Source organism: Dipodomys merriami, unplaced genomic scaffold, assembly GCF_024711535.1.
Source record: "Dipodomys merriami isolate MVZ:Mamm:240054 unplaced genomic scaffold, mDipMer1.0.p SCAF_11, whole genome shotgun sequence".
Classification (NCBI taxonomy): domain Eukaryota; kingdom Metazoa; phylum Chordata; class Mammalia; order Rodentia; family Heteromyidae; genus Dipodomys; species Dipodomys merriami.
The window spans coordinates 19879074-19900667 of NW_027202382.1; the positions used below are offsets into that span (position 1 = coordinate 19879074).

At 43.8% G+C, this 21594-nt stretch overlaps 1 protein-coding gene across 1 annotated transcript in view; it reads left to right on the plus strand.

Annotated features, from left to right (window-relative positions):
* The first annotated feature begins 7693 nt into the window (after positions 1-7693).
* Positions 7694-21594, plus strand: part of Tmeff1 (transmembrane protein with EGF like and two follistatin like domains 1) — an 82899-nt gene continuing 68998 nt past the window's right edge. Inside the window, exon 1 of the mRNA XM_070010791.1 lies at positions 7694-8310. Coding sequence (XP_069866892.1) covers positions 8094-8310 — 217 coding nt within the window. The 5' untranslated portion in view covers positions 7694-8093. The remainder of the gene's footprint in view (positions 8311-21594) is intronic.

Genomic DNA, 21594 nt, shown 5'->3' on the forward strand with positions numbered 1-21594 from the left:
TTTTCTGTTTATACTATTGTTTACCTTATTTTGTGTTTACCTTGCTGTCCTCTCGTACCATCCATTTGTTGCAAATGACAGGATTTCATTGTTTTTTTTTTGGGTCTGGTTGTGGGGCCTGAACTCTGGGTCTGGGCACTGTCCCTCAGCTCTTCAGCTCAAGGCTAGCGCTCTACCACTTGAGCCACAGCGCCACTTCCCGCTTTTTTCTTTTTGCTTATGTGGTGCTGAGGAATCGAACCCAGGGCCTCATGCATGCAAGGCAAGCGCTCTACCACTGAGCTACCTTCCCAGCCCCAGGATTTCATTTTTAATGGCTAAATTTCTCCATAACACACACACACACACACACACACACACACACACATTTATGCCCATACTGGGATGTGAACTGGGGCGCTTATTATTATTATTATTATTTTGGCCAGTTCTGGGGCTTGAACTCAGGGCCTGGGCATTGTCCCTGAGCTTCTTGTTAAAGACTAGCACTCTACTACTTGAGGCACAGCACCACTTCTAGCTTTTTCTATATAGTTTATTAGAGATAAGAGTATCATGGATTTTCCTGCACAGCTGGTTTCAAACTGCAATCCTCAGATCTCAGCCACCTGAGTAGTGAGGATTATAGATGTGACCCACCAGTGCCCGGCCTTGAACTGGAGCTTGAAATTAGGGATTTTTCCACTCAAGGCAGGTGTTCTACGACTTGAGCCACATCTATATTTTTGGCTTTTTGGTGGTTAACTGGAGATAAGAGTCTTATGGTTTTTCTTACTGAGCTAGCTTTGAATTGTGATAGTCAGATCTCAGTCTCCTGAATAGCTCATATTACAGGTATGAGCCACTGATGCCTGGCCACCATATTTTCTTTATCCATTAATCTCTTGATTTGTACTTAGGCTTATTTCTTTGTTATGAGCAGCCCTGCTCCAGTCTTGAGAGTCCTAATCTTTGTTCAGTTTTTGTATCAGATGCTGCTGTTTTTCACCTTCTCCTGCTTGTAATGTGGTAGGACTTTAGGATCGTATGATCCAGGAAACTCCAGCATCCTAGCCTTGTAGCGTGTTAGCACTGTGTTTCCTCGTCACTGAAATGGCAATAATACCTACGAAGAAGGGGAGTGGAAAGATGAGTGACAACAAATAGGAAGAGCCTCACATTTCCCTTAGCTGTCGCAGGTTATCAGGGAGTTGTAATCTTTGTTATTTCTCCATCTGACAGCTATTCTCTCCCACCAACTCATTATTATCTATTCTCCTTTATTAGACTATAAGCTTTATAAAAAACTAAACTTACCCAGGGACTTTGTTTGGTGTACTGCTATGCTATTTCTCTGTTTTTTGTTGTTGTTGTTGTTGGTTGTGGGTCTTGAACTCTGGGCCTGGGCGCTGTCCCTCAGCTCTTCAGCTCAAGGCTAGTGCTCTTATCACTTGAGCCACAGTGCCACTTCTGGTTTTTCTGGTGGTTTTATTGGAGAAAAGAGTTTCACAGCCTTTCCTGCCCAGGCTGGCTTTGAACCACGATCCTCAGATCTCAGCCTCTTGAGTAGCTAGGATTTCAGGTGTGAGCCACCAGTGCCCGGCGGCTGTTTCTCTGTTTTTAGAACACTGTATTTAGATCATAATAGGTCCGTAGCAGGTATTTAGAAACAGCTTTTGCTAAAAATCATTGACTTCTTAACTTCAGCTCTTGAGTTGCCTAAAACCAGGAGGAAAGCTTGGCATCTCTCCTTTCATTACATTTGTCTCCTTTGCTCTGAGACACGCCCTCTCTTCCCCCCTTCTGTAGTAGATTACCTTGGGTTCCAGGAAGGATATGACTGATTGAGAAGATGTTTATGACAAAGGGGTGGAAACCACATCCAAAGAAAAGCGGAGCCAAATGAGACACGCCACTCCCTACATCAGGATAATTACCTATAATGAGCAGGCTGATCGTAGAGCAGGAATGATAATCTCATGGGAACCACATTGTTCCCCTAAAGTGATGACAGTGATAACAACTTCTGTGGTCCCCCTTGAAGAACTAGAACTGAGATAATGATCAACCTAGCTACAGTTTGACTAGGACTGTTTAATTATGCTCATCTTTCTCCTCTTGCCCCAATTCTTCCTCTCTCTAAACCAGGATAGGGAAAATGCTTATTTTGTGGAGTCTTGAGGCATGTTGATATTGCATCGTAAATATCCTTTGTCTGCCCTTCACCATTACCTGGCATAATTGAGCAAGTGCTGGACTTGACTTGTTTCTGGTCTTCAACTGGGTTACAGATGTTCAGTAGATTTTGTTGTTGTTTTGTTTTTGGTGGTGGGGCTTGAACTCAGCCTAGGCCCCATCACTGAGCTTTTCAGCTCAAACCTAGCGCTCTACCACTTGGGCCACAGCACCACTTTTAGTTTTCTGGTGGTTAATTGGAGATAAGAGTCTCACGGACTTTCCTGCCCGAGCTGGCTTTGAACCTCGATCCTTAGATCTCAGCCTCCTGAATAGCTAGGATTACAGGTGTGAGCCACCAGAGCCCGGCTTGTTCAGTAGATTTTTTTTTTTTTGCATCTGGTCTTGGGGCCTGAACTCTGGGCCTGGGCGCTGTCCCTCAGCTCTTCAGCTCAAGGCTAGCACTCCACCACTTGAGCCACAGCGCCACTTCCAGCTTTTTTTTTTTTTTTTTTTTTTCTGCTTATGTGGTGCTGAGGAATCAAACCCAGGGCCTCATGCATGCAAGGCAAGCGCTCTACCACTGAGCCACCTTCCCAGCCCCTTCAGTAGATTTTTGATGAATCAATGGAAGTCTAAATAAGTGGACCTTGCTGTCTTAGGTTCTTCTTATACTTACTGGCCAGCATGCAGAGCCTCCTACAAAGAGGCCCTTTGCTTGCTTTCCTGGAACACATCCTCATCTCCTGGTCAACCTCCATCCATCCTTCAGATCTTAGCATAAATGTCACCCCCTTAGGGGAGACAGACAACATTTCAACAAGTTTACAACTGTACTTCCACAACTGTTTGATATTTGACTGTATACTTCCTAAGGACTGGAACCAAGTCTTTTGTATTTATTAATGAATTATCAGGGACTAGTAGACCTATTGTACAAATTTGCTGAATGAATGAATGACTATATTCCCATTTTTTTTTCAAAAAAAAACAAGACTCCTTTCTTTTTATGAAGTGGGGTCCAGTTATTCAAATCAGATTAGAGGTCAGTTTTAAGCTGTGCCAATGCTCCACCATCAATCACCCCTTTTCCTGTCTCTGGCTCAAGCTTTGTGACTCTGTCCTACTAGGGCCAATTAGTCAGCCCCAAGGTGTCTCATTAGTGTTCATCAGGACTTCATTATGCTGCTAGCCCACTCAGCAGGAGGTCTAGAAAAGCTGTGATTTTGGCAGGACTGGGAGCATGGAATGGGATTTGCCAATTACTCCTACCCCAGCCTATCACACTGTGTTGTAACTGTTAATTCTCAGATGTCTCTCCACTCCCTCACAGCCAGGACAGGATTATCTCTTGCCCCCAGAGGCTGTTGTGGTGCCTAGCATGCAAGGAATGCTCATAAAGGTTTCTTGAAGGAATGTAGTGTTTTCCACAAGCAAAGCTGGAGTTTGAGGACAAAAAGAACTCCTAAGAGAGCATGCGCCTCTAGCATTATAAAAATAAAATAAAACCCAAGCCAAGTTAATCCCATTTTGTTGGTTAATTTTGGTTGAATTTTCTGTTACTTGGAACTTTATGTTTAAAGAGAATAATTAATGGTGTGCATGTAGAGGACCTCTGGTAGATTATATGGTTATTAATGTTATTAGTAATAGTAGTAATAGTATGTGTATTGGTAAGGGGGTCTAAACTCAGGGCTTGGGTCCTGTCCCTTAGAGCTTTTACTCTCATGGTTTGAGCCATATTTCCACTCTTCACTTTGTATTGCTTAATTGGAGATAAGAGTCTCATGGACTTTCTGCTTAGGCTGGATTTGAACCCCAGATCTCAGCCTCCTGAGTAATTAGGATTATAGATGTGAAGCACCAGTGTCCAGCCTTGGTAAATTATTGCTTAGAATTATTCACTGCTTCCTTTCACATCTATAGGAATAAACTTCCCTCCTTCTTGTCTTTGAGCTCAGCTCTGGGATTGGCTTTGCCCAGTGGGATGTTAGCAGACATGGAGAAGCAGCAGTGTGCAAACTGCTTGCAGTTTCCCCTGTTCCCTTGCACTACTACTGTATTCTGATGGCTGCTGCCCTTTTAGCCAGGGGAATGAATACTGGGGGAGTGGACCAGAGCTTAGCCTCTCCACTTGCCTCAAGACCAGCTGGATCTGCAGTTTGAAGCATAGCCAACCAGATCTAGCCTAGATCTGTAGACTCACACGAGACCTATGAGCAATGATTCTTGTTTTCATGCTTGTTGAAATTTTATTTCGACTTTGTCTGTCAAAGAAAAATAGCTGATTGAATGAAGTTAAGTCATGGACTTCTAAACATGGCAGCGTACCTGCATTATCTAGAGAACTTTCAAAGAAAAGAGATGCTGAAGCTTTGCCCAAACTGTCTGGAGTAGTGTTCAGAGATTTATAGTCCTTTTAAACCCACTGGGTAGTTTTTATATGGTGTCACATTCTTCGATCTGGTATATTGGGGTCACTAGTACCAAAGTGTGATAGGAGGTTAGATAACTTCTAAGATCCCTTTTTCTGTCTGAGATTGTAAGATCAAAGAGAGAAATCCTGTTTCAAAGTTTCCATGTGAAAACTTCTGAGCAATTGGTGTTGAATTTTTCTTACCTCATTTGGACAAAGATGCAGATATAAATTAAATTGTGATTTATCGTCCCAGGCTTGTTTGTTTTTTTTTTTACTTAAGGGTTATCTGCTCTTAGTATTTCTGCCTGGGTTAAGGTCAGCAAACAGATGAAAATGAAAATTTAAGGCCAGAATACTAGGACTGGAAGAACCATGATGCAGGGTCAGGGGAGAAGTTTGGGTGAAGCTGAGCTTAGCAGAGCTTAGTAGAGCAGTTGGTAAAGGAGTGAGCTGAGAAGAAGCCTTTGCCTATGGCTTGGCAAACAAGGCCTGGGAAACACACCTGTTCAATTTTAGTTAACAATTGCCATGCCCCTGATAACACTTTAGAAAGATTCAGACAAAAAAAGCTAAATACAATGTTAAAAGCACAAATTTATAGCCAGGTCCCAGTGGTTCATGCCTGTAATCCTAGCTACTCAGGAGGCTGAGATTTGAGGATCCAGGTTCAAAACTAGCCTGGCACAAAAGTCTGTGTGACTCTTATCTCTAATTAACCACCAAAAAGCTGGAAGTGGAGCTGAGGATAAGTGGTTGAGCACCAGCTCTGAATTAAAAAAGCTAAAAGACAGTACCCAAACCTTGAGATTAAGCCCTGGTACGTGCATAAAAACAAAACAAAGTGTATTTATTTATATAAAGAGCATGGTGAAAGTACAGTGTAAAAGAACATTGTTTCTAAAGTGATTACAATAAAAATTTTTCACTTAAAAATTTCAGACTGTACAGAAACATCTAAAGAATAAGTATCACATTCATAAACCACTTTTCAGAGAAAACTACTTGCAATGCTGTGCTGTCTCAACATTTTTTTTCCTGTGGATGGATACACATGCATCTTTTCATAAAAATAAGACTTTCTTATGCGTGCTCATTTTTCTATGTCAGTCTAATCATTTTTAAAGTTGCACAATACTCCATCCTACAAAGATGTACCACTGTTGAACATTTAGGTTATATTTTATTATTATAAAGAGACAGTGATGGAGTTCCTTATTAATACATCTTTTTGTGTTTATCCAATAATTTCTCTAGGGTAAATTCTGATAAATGAAATTGTTAGATGAATGGTAAATACACTGTAAAGTTTCTTTCATAGTCAAATTGCCTTCCCCAAATGCATAAATTAATAATGCTAAGGTTTGTCAATATGCTTAGCTCTGTTAATCACCCAAAAGAAGACAATCTGGTGGCTTTATTTTCCCTTTATTACTAATGGTTTAAATGTCTTCTTATATTTATTGTATACTTTTTGTGAATTAGACGTGTTCCCAATTTTTTCCCTTTACTTCAATTATAACGCCTTTATATTGTTTTCTCTCACATTTTTTCCTAGTTGACTTTCTTGTGGTGACTTTTCATACTTTAAAAAAATTGGCTTTTATCAGTGGTACAGGGAAGATTTAATTGACATTTCTTAATTTTATGAGACAACTTGATCAGTTTTCTTTTCTTTCTTGTGTGTGTGTGTGTGTGTGTGTGTGTGTGTGTGTGGTGTGATGGTACTGGCAGTGCCTTGTGCTCTAGGCTTGGCTTTTACACTCAAAGTTGGTGCTCTAGCACTTGAGCCATACCTTCACTTCAAACATTCTGGTGTTTAATTGAAGATAAGAGTCTCATGGATTTTTCTGCCCTGTCTAGCTTTTTTTTTTTTTTGGGTCTGGTTGTGGGGCTTGAACTCTGGGCCTGGGCACTGTCCCTCAGCTCTTCAGCTCAAGGCTAGCACTCTACCACTTGTGCCACAGCGCCACTTCCGGCTTTTTTCTTATGTGGTGCTGAGGAATCGAACCCAGGGCCTTGAGCATGCAAGGCAAGTGCTCTACCACTGAGCCACCTTCCCAGCCCCCCTGTCTAGCTTTTAACCAAGATCATCAGTTCTCAGCTTCCCAAGTAGGTAGGATTACAGGCCTGAGCCCACCAGTGCCCATCTTTGATTAGTTTTTCAATGAGATTTTAAAATTCCAAGATGGAAGGCAAAAATATACTGAAAAAGGAAAAAAAAGGACTTTGGCAGAATTAAGTCCTTGATCTCACTAAGTATCAGGGGGAACAAGCGGTGGTCAGAAGAGCACTGGACTGGGAGTCAGATCACCTTTAAGTCTCTGGGTTCCAATTGAGTCAACACGATCCGAATATGGGCTCCCTTGTCGGGCGGTGCAAAGAAACAGGCGAGAATGTTCACAAAGAGCTTCGTCAAGGCCTTTTCCACAGCAAATCCTGTCCAAGTCTTCGCTGTTAAAGGGGAGGAGGGCACTGTGGGACTTTAAAAAGGCGGTATGTGGGATTCTGTCGCGGTCAGTCTGGGAATCAGGTGGGAGTTGGCTCCCTGTCACTCAGCATCTGGGAGAACGGCATCTCTGGAGCAGTCACAGCCTGAGTTCCAATCCCGATCTTGCCCTTTTCTCCGTCGGTGACCTTGGACAAGTCACCCCTTCTGGTTCTCCATTCAGCGTGTTCACCTGGAAAGCAGACGGCAGACACCTGCCCTTCCTGCACAAGCCTTTCAAAAACGTTGGAAGGAAAACGCTTCCAAAACAGTGCACAAAGGTTCGTTAGGAATAAAAACCTGTCCGGGGGCAGACAGCTGGGGCTCCCGGGGTGCTCGGGCAGGGCCCCCGCCGCCCCGCAGCCCGCCCGAGGGGTGTGGACGACCCCCGCCCCTTTGCTCCCCGCCCGCCTTTGGAACAATAGCTGCCCCGGAGGCGGCGCCGGGCCCGGGGAGGGGGCGGAGCTGCGGGCGCGGGCGCCGGGGGTGTGCGCGGGGCGGGGTCGCAGCCCCCCCTTCCCTCCCCGCCCGCTCCGTCACGCGCCCCTCGCCGGGCGGGCCGGGGTCTTTTGTGACGCAGTGGCTGACGGGTGCGGACACAAAGGGAAAGCGAACCGGCGAGGGTGGTGGGGAGGGCCGGGCCTTGCCCTCTCGTGGAGACCCCCGCCCCGCCGTGCGCGCGCCGGGTCTCCGCTCAGCCTCCGCGCGCGCGCGCCCGTGCGCACGCTCCCGCGACCCTCGCGCGCGCGCACACACACACGCGCACACACACACACACACACACACACACACACACACATACGCGCGCGCGTGCGCGCGGTGCCCACCGACTCCGTCCCGAGCGAGCGCAGCCCAGCCCCGGGGCCTGGCGAGTGCCGCCGCGCGGGCGGGGCGGGCGATGCCGAAGGGCTGCTCGGGGGTGCGGCGCTCCCCGTGCTAGGAGGCGCCCAGACGGCGGCGCAGCGCTCGGGGCGCACGGCTGGATGCTCCTGGCCTGCAGCTCCCCGGACTTCCCGCCGTCCAGGGGCGCCAGCCATGGGCGCCGCGGCCGCCCTGGCGCCGCTCCGGCTGCCTGCTGCGCCCCCGCTCGCTTTCTGCTGCTACACGTCGGTGCTTCTGCTCTTCGCCTTCTCCTTGCCCGGGAGCCGCGCTTCCAACCAGCCTCCCGGCGGCGGTGGCGGCGGCGGCGGGGCTGGTGGCGGCGGCGGCGGGGACTGTCCCGGTGGCAAAGGGAAGAGCATCAACTGCTCAGGTAGGACGGGTCGGAGCCCGCCCCCGGGGACCCTCCCTCCCTCCCTCCCTTCTGCCCACCCCTGCCCTCCCCGCCACCCCTGCCGCTGCTTCCCACGGCTGGACTTGGGGAGCATCCCCAGCCTGCGTGTGTGTGTGTGTGTGTTGGGCGTGGGGGGGGGGGCGTCCCAGGAGCCGGGGCGGGAGAGCCGGGCTTCGGGATGGGGAGTGGTCGTGCGTGCGTCCCTGGGTGTCCGGGGGCCCGGGCGAGGGCGGCTCCGTGTGCGGTGCCCTGGTGAGGCTGGGACCCGCGAGGCGGAGCACGGAGCAGCCCGAGTGGTCGTGTGTGTGTGTGTGTGTGTGTGTGTGTGTGTGTGGTGCTATCGGTGGGAGATGATAAGGAGCCGGGGGCACCTGAGGCAAAGGACCAGAGTAGTGACCATGTGCTGGGGAGGTTCTTCCTTAGGGCTCCAGGGAGCTCAGAAGGGTCTTGTGGGTAAAGGGTGGTACTGAGGACTTGGGGGCTTAACGTGTGTGCAGGTCTGTGGGGTTCAGAAGCCAGATGGAGGAGGGAGGAGGTGTCACACAGTTTTGTGCATCTGGGTAGGGCAAAGTCCCAGGCCCCAGGAAATGACCCTGTGTTTTTGTGTTGTGTGTGGATGGATGGATGATGCCTGGGGCTCAGGCAGCCACCCTGGACTAGGCATTGAAAGAGGAGGGGTTAAGAGTCCAAGAGTCATCCTCCCTTGAGGAGGGACGGGATGGATGCCTAGGACTCTTCTTGTGTGTTGTTTGGTTATAGAAATAGGTGATGAGGTCCCAAGCCGTCCCCCTGGGTAGCAAAGTGTATCCTGGATTATTAGGGTGATGTGTGTAAAGCCAAAAAAAAAAAAAAAAAAAGGATGCAGAGTCCCCTTGTGTGTTTTTGCTGGAGGGCCTGAGATTGGCAGCCCAGGGAGCCAGGGACTGACCTCTCCCCTCCCTTCCAAGGCCGCCTGCCCTCCCACAGCTGTTGGAAACAAAGAGCTTGCTGGGGCTTTATTGGATGACACTGGGGAGGAGGGGACTGGGCAGTAAAGTTCCCTCTTCCTTTATAAAGGAGTCCCAGAGGATCCCAAGGATTCAGGCCCTGGGGCAAGGAGAGGCAGCCAGGTCTCATTTGTGAGAGGGGGTGAGGTAGGGAGTATGTGTGTGTGGGGGATGGGACTGGGGGGGGGTGTTCTTGTTGAACTGGCCTAGCAGATGCTCATTGGTCATCAGCCAATCTTTTGCTCACTTGTCTTTTTATCGGTTCTAAATCCTTTACTGGGCCTCCTCTTTAATAGAGAGGAGGAAGGATGGACATGAGGCCACTGGGAATCTGCTAGCCCACCTGGCAAACAACCTTTGTACCTTTGGGCTAGTGAAGAGGTGTTTCTGAGAGAGGGAGGGAGGGAAGAACAAGACCCTCTCAAGCACCGGGCTCCTATACCCAATGTGAAGAAAAGCTTATAGCCTTGTGTTGAGGTTTCAAGGCCTCAGAACCTTTTAATAGCTTTCACATGGTATGTTTTATGAGCACACTTAACAATTCATGTCCATGGAAAGCATTGCCATCCATGAAATCGAATATTTTTCTAATAGTAAGTGGCATGTGAGATAATGCTTTAATAAGCAATCACACTTTAGGAATAAAGGCCACTTGTATATTGGAGTTATTTTTTTTGTAACAAATATTGGTTATCAAACTAGTAAGTGATCATACCATGTCAAAATATTTTATGGGCTAATGTGCTATGGTTATTTGTTCTTGCTAAGCTAATTTGTCCTTAGCAAAATGTAGTGTTGATGGATGATTGTGTGTATACTGTCTAATCTTTGATGCATAGGACAGGTTTTAGAAAGGGACATAGAGGACTGGGGAACAACATGGGGTGGGAAAAAAGGGGAATAATGTAGGGATCATGGGCATTACTACGGAACTATGTTATTTTGGTGGGGCAAATTAGTTAATTTTTTGTTTCTTTTATTAAAAAAGAGATTTGGATTTAATAATAATTACTTTCAAGGAATATTTATCACTGTTATGCCAATAAATTAGGTTGATAAAGTAAAACATTCCCTAATACTAAGATTATATTTAAAGAATTCTAGATATAAAGCTAGATCTTTAAATGGTATTTGTAGATTCTGGTTACAACTTTGTAAAGACTAAGAAAGAGTGGTAGGGAAAATGTGAATTTTCTTTAGTTGATGAATTGAGAACTACCTTAACTAGTTTGGACATAAGTATCTGTTAATGCAGCTTGAATTGAGTTTTTCATTAGCTTTTAAAAATTTAATTTAATTTTAGGACAGAATCTCATATCCCAGGCTGCCTCAGCCTCTTGAATTCTGTGATTACAGGTAGGTATATATCACCTCACCTGACTTTTTTTTAAGCAGCTTTTGTTATATTATTTCCTAATAAACAGAAATTTACTCAATCATGTACATGAGTTATGAAATCTAAATGTTATCCTTGACTCCCAGCTGTCAGTTTTGGTTTTGGACTATCCTTTTTAGCCTCCTGTGACCTGTATGGAACCTGATTCCATCTGGGCTATGTATTAGTTCATTCAGAGCATTTTGACACTTGCAAATGTGAAGAGAAAGGTAATGGCTTTATTTGATTAATAGGAGTTTAATCTGTATTGTGGAAAAGGATGGACACTTGAAGTGTTTACTGGCAACTGCCTACCAAGTTGGTTGACATTGACATGTTAGCCATCAGAGGCTTAATGAGCTATGCAATCCTCTTATTTGAGTTGAATAGATTTTTGAGCTTCTTCTTTATAGAGTATATTCTATTTGGTTCACCAGCCTATCATGAAAAGGTTTGGTCAGACCATCAAGTTAGTATTAGTTATGTAAATGTCTGTGTCATCTTCCATTTTAAGAGGAAAACAAATGGAGAGCCTTCCTATGGTGGCTTTCTCTTTCTGCTGTATTCAAAGACTTGTTAGTTTATAGTTTTTCAGCAGATAATGTGGCAAGCTTACCCATAGATGAGGTTTCTCAGCATGATCCCTTTATTAAGCATGGTGGATGTGTTCCTTCATTTGTGATACTCTGACGTTTTGTCAGAATAGTTTAAATAATACGCAGCAGTAGTTTTGACATCAGATCTAAAGTTGGTTGTTTTTTTTTTTTTTTTTCTCCTGGGGGCTGGGTGTAGTGGCTGAAGCCTATAAATCCTACTATTTGGGAGGTTGAAATTCCATTTTCATCAATGGTTAGGCACAGGGAGGGATTACAGGATATACCTGGTTCTGGCATAAATTCAGACTTGACCTTGAAAATAACCCCAAAGGGCTGAAGGTATAGTTCAAGTGGTAGAGCCCTGATTTAAACCCTAGTCCTGCCCCTGCCCCTGCCCCCAAAAGGAGAATTTTCAGTATCAGTAAGTAAGTTTGAGCAAGAAGGAAATGCTTTTGAGTTTGTTCTATATTCCACTGTCCACTGTATTCCACTGTCCACAATAACTTAGTTGCTAGCTCCCTTTTATCTTCCCAGTTTTAGGGTCATGTTCCTTGATGAAGACAAGCAAAGAAGTTGAATGAGTCTGCACTGCCCTTCGTGTGTGTGTGTGTGTGTGTGTGTGTGTGTGTGTGTGTGTGTGTGTGTGTGTGTGTGCATGTATGTTGGTACTAGGGCTTGAACTCAGGGCCTGGGTGCTGGACACTTAGCTGTTTTTGCTCAAAGCTGATGCTCTACCACTTGAGCTACAGCTCTGTTTCCAACATTCTGGTGGCTTGTTAGAGATGAGAGTCTCATGAACTTTTCCTCCTGGGCTGGCTTCCAATGGCAGTCCTTAGATCTCAGCCTCCTGAGTAGTTAGGATTACAGGCATGAGCCCTGGCACCTGGCTCGCCCTTCATCTCTTGATATTTCGTCTCCCCATAGCAGTGGGGCTGTTTTTTATTTCTTCTTATTCTAAACCGTTTCCCCCTCTCCCATTTTTTGGTTCTTGCTTCAGTGTTCTACTCACTCATTCTAGACATTAGCTTGTTGCTATTTAAAAAAATCTTAAATTGTACACCTTTTTATTGATGTTTACTGTTTAAAAATTTAATTTTTTAGGAAATTCTCTGGGTGTCAAAAGTACAAAGGTTTGAGGTGACATTTGTAGCCAGGTGCTGGTGGCCCACACCTGTAATTCTAGCTACTCAGGTAGCTGGGATTTGAGATGGTGGTTCAAAGCCAACTCAGGCAGGAAAGTCTTTTAGGCTCTTTTAAAAAATATTTAAATTGTTATTATAAAGGTGATGTGCAGAGGGATTACAGTTAAATGAATTAGGAGTGACAAAGTCACTCCTTCTCTTTTTCCCTCCTAGTTTTCCCCTTCCATCCCTACCCACAAGTTGTATAGTTCATACTGGCTAGTGTCTAATGAATAGCACTGCTACATTTGTTCACCCTTTGTCCCTCCTTTTCTGCACCCCCCCCCCCTTTTACCTCCCAAAGACAAACTCAAGCATGAAAACTCTGGGAGTAGACTGTGGCTCAAGTGGAAGAGCACTAGCCTTGACCACAAAAAAAAACAAAACTAAAGACATGTCCACATCTTGAGTTCAGTTCCCTTATTGTCACACACAGACACAAAAACACACAATATTTGTGAATAAAGTTGAACTTTGAACTCAGGAGACTGTGTAGCTTTAGATGTTCCTTTGCTTTTCCCCTACTTGTAACAGGAATGGATGGTCCTTTTTGGCTTGAGGGTGTTTGAGAACAAATGAAGTTAATGTTATAAATTAAAATGCCACCAACATGTGGCATGTGGTGATAGATACCAGATGGAGGACTGAAACTAGGTTTTAAAAATATCACAAGTTAGAAGTGAGTCCTCTGGATTGTTACATGGTGGCAAAAAGAGAATAAATGGGTAGCATAAAATGTCAGATTAAGGGGCTGGGAAGGTAGCTCAGTGGTAGAGTGCTTGCCTCACATGCATGAGGCCCTGGGTTCGATTCCTCAGCACCACATAAGCAGAAAAAGCTGGAAGTGGCGCTGGGTTCAAATGGTAGGGCGCTAGCCTTGAGCTGAAGAGTTGAGGGACAGCGCCCAGGCCCAGAGTTCAGGCCCCACGACCGTCAACAAAAATAAAAAACAAAAAAAAAAAAATAAGAGAAGTTCCTAGTTGGTGGCAATTCAGGATTCTGGGGAACAAAAAGTGCTAGTGGTGGAATCTTGTCAGGACACTGGTATGTAAAATGTAGATATTAATGTACTTAGTGATCCTTGATGTAAGGCTTGCCTTGGTATTAAGCTACTATACCAGATGCAAAAGGACATGCCTAAGAGGCCAGCCTGCCCTCAAGGGATCTTTAGTCCTTAAGAGAGGTAACTAGTCTCCTACATGTACAGTGGATTCTTTTTTTTTTGGGGGGGGGGTCCAGTCGTGGGGCCTGAACTCTGGGCTGGGCTCTGTCTCTCAGCTCTTCAGCTCAAGGCTAGTGCTCTACCACTTGAGCCACAGTGCCACTTCCGGCTTTTTTTCTTTTTGCTTATGTGGTGCTGAGGAATCGAATCCAGAGCCTCATGCATGCAAGGCAAGCGCTCTACCACTGAGCCACCTTCCCAGCTCCATACAGTGGATATTTCTGCCTGCATTTCCTGACCTTTGTTAGTAAGCATTTCTCAATACTAACAATATATATGTATATATATATACACACGTGTGTGTATATATAACACACATAATATACAATGTATGTATTATTTAAATAGTTGTACAAAGGAGTTTCAGTTAGATTGAGTGCAATACATTTTGATCAATGTCAACCCTTCCATTGTTCCCCAAAAGTCTTTCCCAAGCCTCTCCATCTTTCAAGCTGACAGAATGTTTTGAAAAGTTTGTGGTTATAAGTACACTGTTAAGTATATCCATTAAGTTGGATATCACCATTATCTGATTAAGAACATTTTCTTCACCTTCAAAAGAAACCCTATACCTATTCGCCGTCCCTCCTCCCCCAACCCTTGGCTACTACTCATCTGTTTTGTTTCTGAGGCTTTGCCTATTCTGGAAATGCAAGTAAATACAATCTTCTCCTGTGTAGTTGTTTTTGTCTGGCCTCTTTCACTTAGCATAGTGTGCTCAGTGTTCATGCATGTTGTAGCAGGTATTAAAATTTAATTTTTTATGGCAGAATAATATTCTGTTGTTTAGATATACCACATTTTGTGTATGCATTCCTCCAGCAGTGGATATTTAGTTTGTTTTGTGGGGACATATCTTTTCAGTTCTTTGTGTATATACAGGAATAGAATTTCTGGGTCACATGCCAACTCATATGTTTGACAGCTTCATGAGTTGCCATACTATTTTTCAAAGTAGTTGTATCATTTTACATTTCTACCAGCAAGATTTGAGGGTTAGTTTCTTTGTATCTTCTCCAGCGCTAATAATGTCTGTGTTTCTGGTTACAGTCATCCCATGGAGTGTGGATTATGTATTAGTATAGCTTTTTTTTTTTTGTTTTGTTTTCTTTTTAGTACTGGAGTTTGAACTCAGGACTCTTGTTTAAGCAGGCACTAACTATTACTGTCGAGTGTCATGCATGCCTCCAGCCCTGATTTTTACTTATTTTTGACATAGAGTCTTGCTTCCTGCCCAGTACTGGCCTGGGCTGCAGTTCATCTACATTCAGTTTATTCCTCGCTAGGGTAACAGGTGCATACCACCAGCTCTTGGTTGAGAAAAGGGGTCTTGAGAAGTTTCTGCTCAGGCCAGCCTTAAACCAAGATCCTACCAATCACATTCTTCCAAGTAGCTGGGATTACAGTTAAAAGCCACTGGCATAGAGCTCAGTATAGTTTTGATTTGCATTTTTGTAATAACTAATGGCATCAAGCGTTTTTCACATGTTTATTGGTTACTTGTATATCTTGTTTAGAGCATGTATTTGATATCTTGGACTCATCATTTCCTTAATAAGCCATACTAGCCAGTTCCCACAGCAGGCACACAGATGCTCAGGCTGGTAGTGGAGCTCTGGTTTGTCTGTGAGTCATTTGCTTTCTGTGCTTACCAAGAGGCAATTGTGTTTGTTTTCAAACTTATTTTTGCCAACCTTACTTGAGAGTGTAATTTAATAAACATTAGTCAAAATGAGAAATGCGGATACAAAAAGTTATTTTATGAGGTGCTTTGGAAGGATGATAAAGCAAGAGGCAAAAAGAATTGCCTGTGAACAAACTGGATTTGTGATGGAGACAGCTGAAACAAAATTGGGGAACACAGAACACTATTTGGAAGGATTTTCCAGAAAACATTACAAGTATTTTGAAGTCCCCGCTTTACTTTAAAAGTAAGGGATAGTGGACACCATAGACAATGGATTATCTGTGGTTTAAGAAATCAAGAACTGAATGGAGGGACAAAGGGTGAACAAATGAAGCAATTGTACTCACTTGACACTATGTTGAAAATGAACTATACAACTTGTGGGTGTGGGGGGAAAACTGGGAGTGAGGGAAGGGGTGACATTGTCCAAAAAGAAATGTACTCTACCTGACTTATGTAACTATAACCCCTCTGTATATCACCTTTATAATAACAATAAAATATTTTTTAAAAAGGAAATGAGGAACTGCTTTTAGCAGACTCTTACTCAAAGAAACTGTTTTGGTACTCCATGGGGTAATGAACATATAAATTTTTTTTTTGGGTCTGGTTGTGGGGCCTGAACTCTGGGCCTGGGTGCTGTTCCTCAGTTCTTCAGCTCAAGGCTAGCGCTCTACCACTTGAGTCACAGTACCACTTCTGGGTTTTTTCTTTTTGCTTATGTGGTGCTGAGGAATCGAACCCAGGGCCTCAGGCATGCAAGGCAAACGTTCTACCACTGAGCCAACTTCCCAGCCCCTGAACATATATTTGTATATTTGAAGTTTAAATGGTATTCTGCTTCAATTGACTTTTTTTGGTGCTGGTGTTGAGGTTTTGTTTAAGGTTTTGCACTCTGCCACTTGAGCCACAGCTCTACTTCTGGCTTTTTAGTGGTTAATTGGAGATAAGAGTCCTCCTGGATTTTCCTGCCTGGTCTGGCTTCAGTTCTTGGTCTTCATATCTCAGTCTCCTGAGTAGCTAGGATTACAGATGTGAACCACCAGCACCCAGCTTTTAACTGACTTTTTTGATGAACTTACCAGTGATCACTCTTGTTTATGTTCAAAAGGAGGATTTCTACTGTTCAAGGTGTCCTGGGGAGAAAAAATAGGAGATACAGTGTTAAAAAAATGAATAAGGGGGGGGCGGAGGAGGCTGGGAAGGGATGTGAAGGGTAAACAAAGGAGGAGGCTACAATGCTTGATAAGAAATGTACTCATTATCTTGCCCATGTAATTGTAACCCCTCTGTACAGTATGTTCACAATAAAAAAATATGAATAATTCTGACTGGTAGGAATAAAAAGTACTTTCGCAGAGTGAGTGGCATTTGAGTGGGGCTTTACGGGAGAGTAGACTCAGTTGAAACCTTAGCTACAGCCTTTACCTGAGGCCTTTGCTGTTTATGTTCCTTTTGCAACCTTCTTGTCCCAGTTATTTACCTACTCAGCATCTTCAGGTATTCAGTCTAATGTCACCTTCAAAATGATGCCTTAAAATTACAGCCTTTTCCACATTTCCACAATGTGCTCTGATCTCTCACCCTAGTAATCATTTTTTTCTGGCACCAAAGCACCTTTTTCTGAGTGACCTACTATATACTTTATGCATATCTGTCCCCATTATATAGTTCTGTGAAAGCAGGGGTTCTTCACTGTTCTATCAGTAACACCTAGAATGTTGTCTGACACAGTTGACTATTACAGATTTACCTATTGACTGGTTGTAACTGAGTTGGGAGGGATATTCTGGGCTAATTGGCTTTAGAAATGGCACCAGGGTATTTAAGGGAAGCCAGCATTTCTGGAGTACTGCCCTTGGGTATGTGGGTCGAGGCAGAACATAAGGTACAAGTTGCCACCATGTTTGTGGAAGGTGTTCGGTGGATCCGAAGGTTTGGCATTGGCTCTGAAGACAAAGAGAGGCGTCTAAAGGGTTTGAGAAAGTCCCAGAGACTCTTATTTCCAATTAACCATCCAAAAGCCAGAAGTGGAGATGGTGGCTCAATGGCAGAACACTAGCCTTGAGCAAAAGAGCTCAGGGACAGTGCCCAAGCCTTTAGTTCAAGCCTCAGTGAGCACGCATGCGCACGCGCGCGCGCACACACACACACACACACACACACACACACACACACACACACACACACACACACATACACACACATAATATGAAAGAAAGGAAGGAAGGAAGAGAAAAAGAAATCTAAAAGTTTCACTTCAAAATATGAATTCCTGCCTTAGACTGGATTCTTTGTAGATGTAGAGGTACTGGTATCTTTGGGTGCTCATTTCTAAAGTGCTCTACATCTGTCTGGCAAGGCTCTAACTCTTGACTTCATTGGTCCCCATCCTGTCAGTGTCTTTGCCTTTTCCTTCTTTAGCTGCAGGGCCTCCTGCTGGACAGTTTGGGTGAATGAATGGTGGAGGGCTTAATTTGGAGGAGAGTGTGTAGTGCCCAGCCCTTCCCATCTGAATACCCCTTTTGTCTGCACTTGTAGTTTCCACTGTTCTCTGTTTCCTCCAGACTCTTCACTCAGCATTCTCTTCCTACTCTCCCAAAGGTGGGGAAGGACGATTACAGTCAGACAAATGCCAAGGGCCACTTCAGTCAGGGGTTCTTTTTCCTGTGAGCTTTGCTCCTTGACCACTTCCTCCTTGTTTGTATCCCTTCCTTCCTTCCTTGCTTGCTTGCTTCCTTCCTTCCTTTCCTCCCTCTTTCCTTCCCCTCCCCTCTCCTATTCCTTCCTTCCTTCCTTCCTTCCTTCTTCCTTCTTGAACTCAGGACCTGAGCTCTGTCTCTGAGCCTCTTTGTGCTCAAGGCTAGTGCTCTATCGTTTCAGCTGCAGTGCCACTTATGGCTGTTTTGAGTCATTTATTGGAGGTAATAGTCTCACAGGGACTTTTCTGCCTGGGCTGGCTTCAAACCACGATCCTCAGAGCTCAGCCTCCTGAGAAGGTAGGACTATAGGCATTAGCCACGGGTGCCCAGCTCCAGTTTGTATTTCAAGCTTACCCCATTGTCTGATGATCCCATTTTCCTTGAAAGTCATAGAGTATTATCAGCAGGTTACTTTCATTTGCACAACAATTTTAGGTGAGTGCTAAGACAATAAACTGGGTTGTACAACGGTCATCATCACAAAGAGTTTTAGAACATTTGCATCTCCCCCAGAAAGAAACTTAATACATGAGTCTCTGGGAGTCCTCAGGGATTAGGTTTGACCACCTGAACTAGTAAGCCCTTCATAGAGAAGTGGGCAGTGGTGAAGGGCAAAGAAAAGGGCTTCTCAGCAGCAGAGGTTCATCAGTACCCAAGTTTGTATTTGAGGGGCTGAAAGGAACTTTGAGATTTTATAGACCTACCCCCACTCCCTCCAAGGCACTGATGGGGGATTTGCATGGTTGACCCAGCAGGTAATGTCAGACTGGAGGTCTGGTTGAGCATTATCTGGTTGATCTTTAACTCTGTTTTGAGTGGTGGCTCCATTCATCCTTGGAGCGGGTAATTGGGGTCTACATATTCCCAGGAGTTGGTGGCTGCTGCTTAAGGTAGGTTAGCTTTGGTTCCTGTCTTGGGGCAATTATTTCCTTTGGATGATGGGACATCTCTTCTGCTTGACATCAGTTCTGTTAATTTAATCTTTTGTCATGAAGAAGTTTATCAGTCAGTTCTGTTCTTCCTGGAATCCCAGATATTAGAGCTGGGGAGAGTGACTCAGAAGGAAAAAGAAGAGTTACAGAGAGGTAGATGGAGTCAAGAGAGGATGGAATGGAGTTAGGTTGACTGGGTCTTCCTTTCTTAGCAATTCTGGTCCCCATTCCCATTCTTCTCAGTCATAGACAGACACTAATCTCTTCTGCTGTAGACTTGATTGTGAACATTTGATATAAATGGAATCAGGTAATGTGTGGCTTTTTTGTAGTTTACTTCTTTCATATACTGTAATGTTTTAAAACATAATTCATGTGAAAGCACGTATTTGCCATTCTTTTTTGTGACTGAATTAGTGGATAATGGTATATTTTTCTTATCTATTCATCGTGTGTGTGTGTGTGTGTGTGTGTGTGTGTGTGTGTGTGTGTACTACAGCCTGAATTTAGGGCCTTGTGTGTGAGTAGAGCTCAAGGTTAGAACTCTAACCTTGAGCTCTACCACTTGAACCACACTTTCACTCTGGCTCTTTACTAGTTAATTGTAGATAAGAGTCAAGGACTTTTCTGCTTGGATTGGCTTCAGACCATGATCCTCAGACTTAAGCCTCCTGAGTTGGTAGACTTACAGGTGTGAGCCACCAGAGCTGGCTGTCTATTCATCTTTTGATAGATATTAGAGTTGTTTTCACTTTCTGGCTACTATAAATAGTGCTACTCTGAATATTAATGTACAGGTTTTTTCTTTTCTTTTTTTCTTCTGTGTGTGTGTGTGTGTGTGTGTGTGTGTGTGTATGTGTGTGTGTGTGTGTGTGTGTGTGTGTGCATGCGTGCATGCGTATTTTCTTGGGTGGATAGTCCTCCCTCCCCTTGACCCCTAGGAGTAGAATTTTGGAGTCATAAAGTTACTCTATGTTTAACATTGGGAAAAACTGACAGACTCTTTTCCATAATGCCCGTGCCTTGTTTACTTGTAGTTAAGCAGTCCATTTTCTAAATTCTTACCAACACTTCATACTATCCTTTAAATTTATGTCTGTTGTCTCTCATTTTCCCTACGTGTTTTTTTTAATGAATTAAACATTTTAATTCCCCATCCCCCTTGTTTGTGATACTGGGGTTTTGAATTCAGGGCCTTGGGCTTGCTCTTCCACTTGAGCCACATCCTGTTTAGATTTTACTCACAAATACTGTTTTAACTGCATGATTTTCATTGTTCCTATGATTAATTTTAATATTAGTGTCTCTTGAGCAATGAGGTATGTCATACTTCTCATGTACTTTGAAATTTAATTTTTCTCAGTATATGTTTTTATTTTATTAGGTGATATTTACTGTTAGTTCTTTGTTACTGTTCAGATGCATTTATTTTTTATTTTTATTTTAATACTTTAATGCATTTAATTCTTCTGTTTTAGAAGTTTTTTTTTTTTTTTTTTTTTTTTGTTGGTCGTGGGGCTTGAACTCTGGGCTTGGGCACTATGCCTCAGCTCTTCAGCTCAAGACGAGCAATCTACTGCTTGAGCTACAGCGCCACTTCCAGATGCATTTATTTTAAAAAAGTATCATGTGTGTTCCACAGCTCAGTTGTCATTTTTTCCAAGGCATTTAAGGTTTTAAAGTTCTTAACACTATTCTATCTTCAGAAGCTTTGACAGCATTAGGTTTTTAATCATAACTCCAGTCTTCTTATTTTTGTGAAAAAAAGGGGAGAGGGGAAATAACTTCTTTGTGGTTATTGCTATGGTTATAAAAGCAGTATATGATGTTTGTAGAAAATTTGAGGAATATGAAAAATATAAAAATGAACTCCAAATTAATTGCCAATCTCTTCTATAATCTCTTGTTATGCTAACATTTGTTTTATACCAGAAAAAATTTGAACTTTTAAATTTTTGATGTTAGTATTTGCTTAGGGATTTACTTTTATACTGGGGGTCACTTTTCTTGTTCATGGCTTAGATTTTCTTTTGGGATTTTTTTTTTTTTTTTGGTCTGGTTGTGGGGCCTGAACTCTGGGCCTGGGCACTGTCCCTCAGCTCTTCAGCTCAAGGCTAGCACTCTACCACTTGAGCCACAGCGCCACTTCCGGCTTTTTTCTTTCTGCTTATGTGGTACTGAGGAATCGAACCCAGGGCCTCATGCATGCAAGGCAAGCGCTCTACCACAGAGCCACCTCCCCAGCCCCTCTTTTGGGATTTTAAAGCTCAATTTATTTTTCATTGTTAGCCTCCATCCAAAATAATTTTGTAAGTGAAACTATCAGTGTATGAGTACTATTATTTATCACCTAATTGATGGATTCAGAGTCTCTCTTTTTCATAAGTTAGCTCAGTCTTTGTCCTGAGCTTTTTTGTTGTTGTTGTTGTTGGTCATGGCAGCTTGAACTCAGGGCCTGGGCACTGGCCTTGAGGTGTTTTGCTCAAGGCTAGCACTCTACTACTTTGAGCCACAGTGCCACTTCTGGTTTTCTGGTGATTATTTGGAGATGAGTCTCACAGACGTTTCTGTCTGAGCCAGCT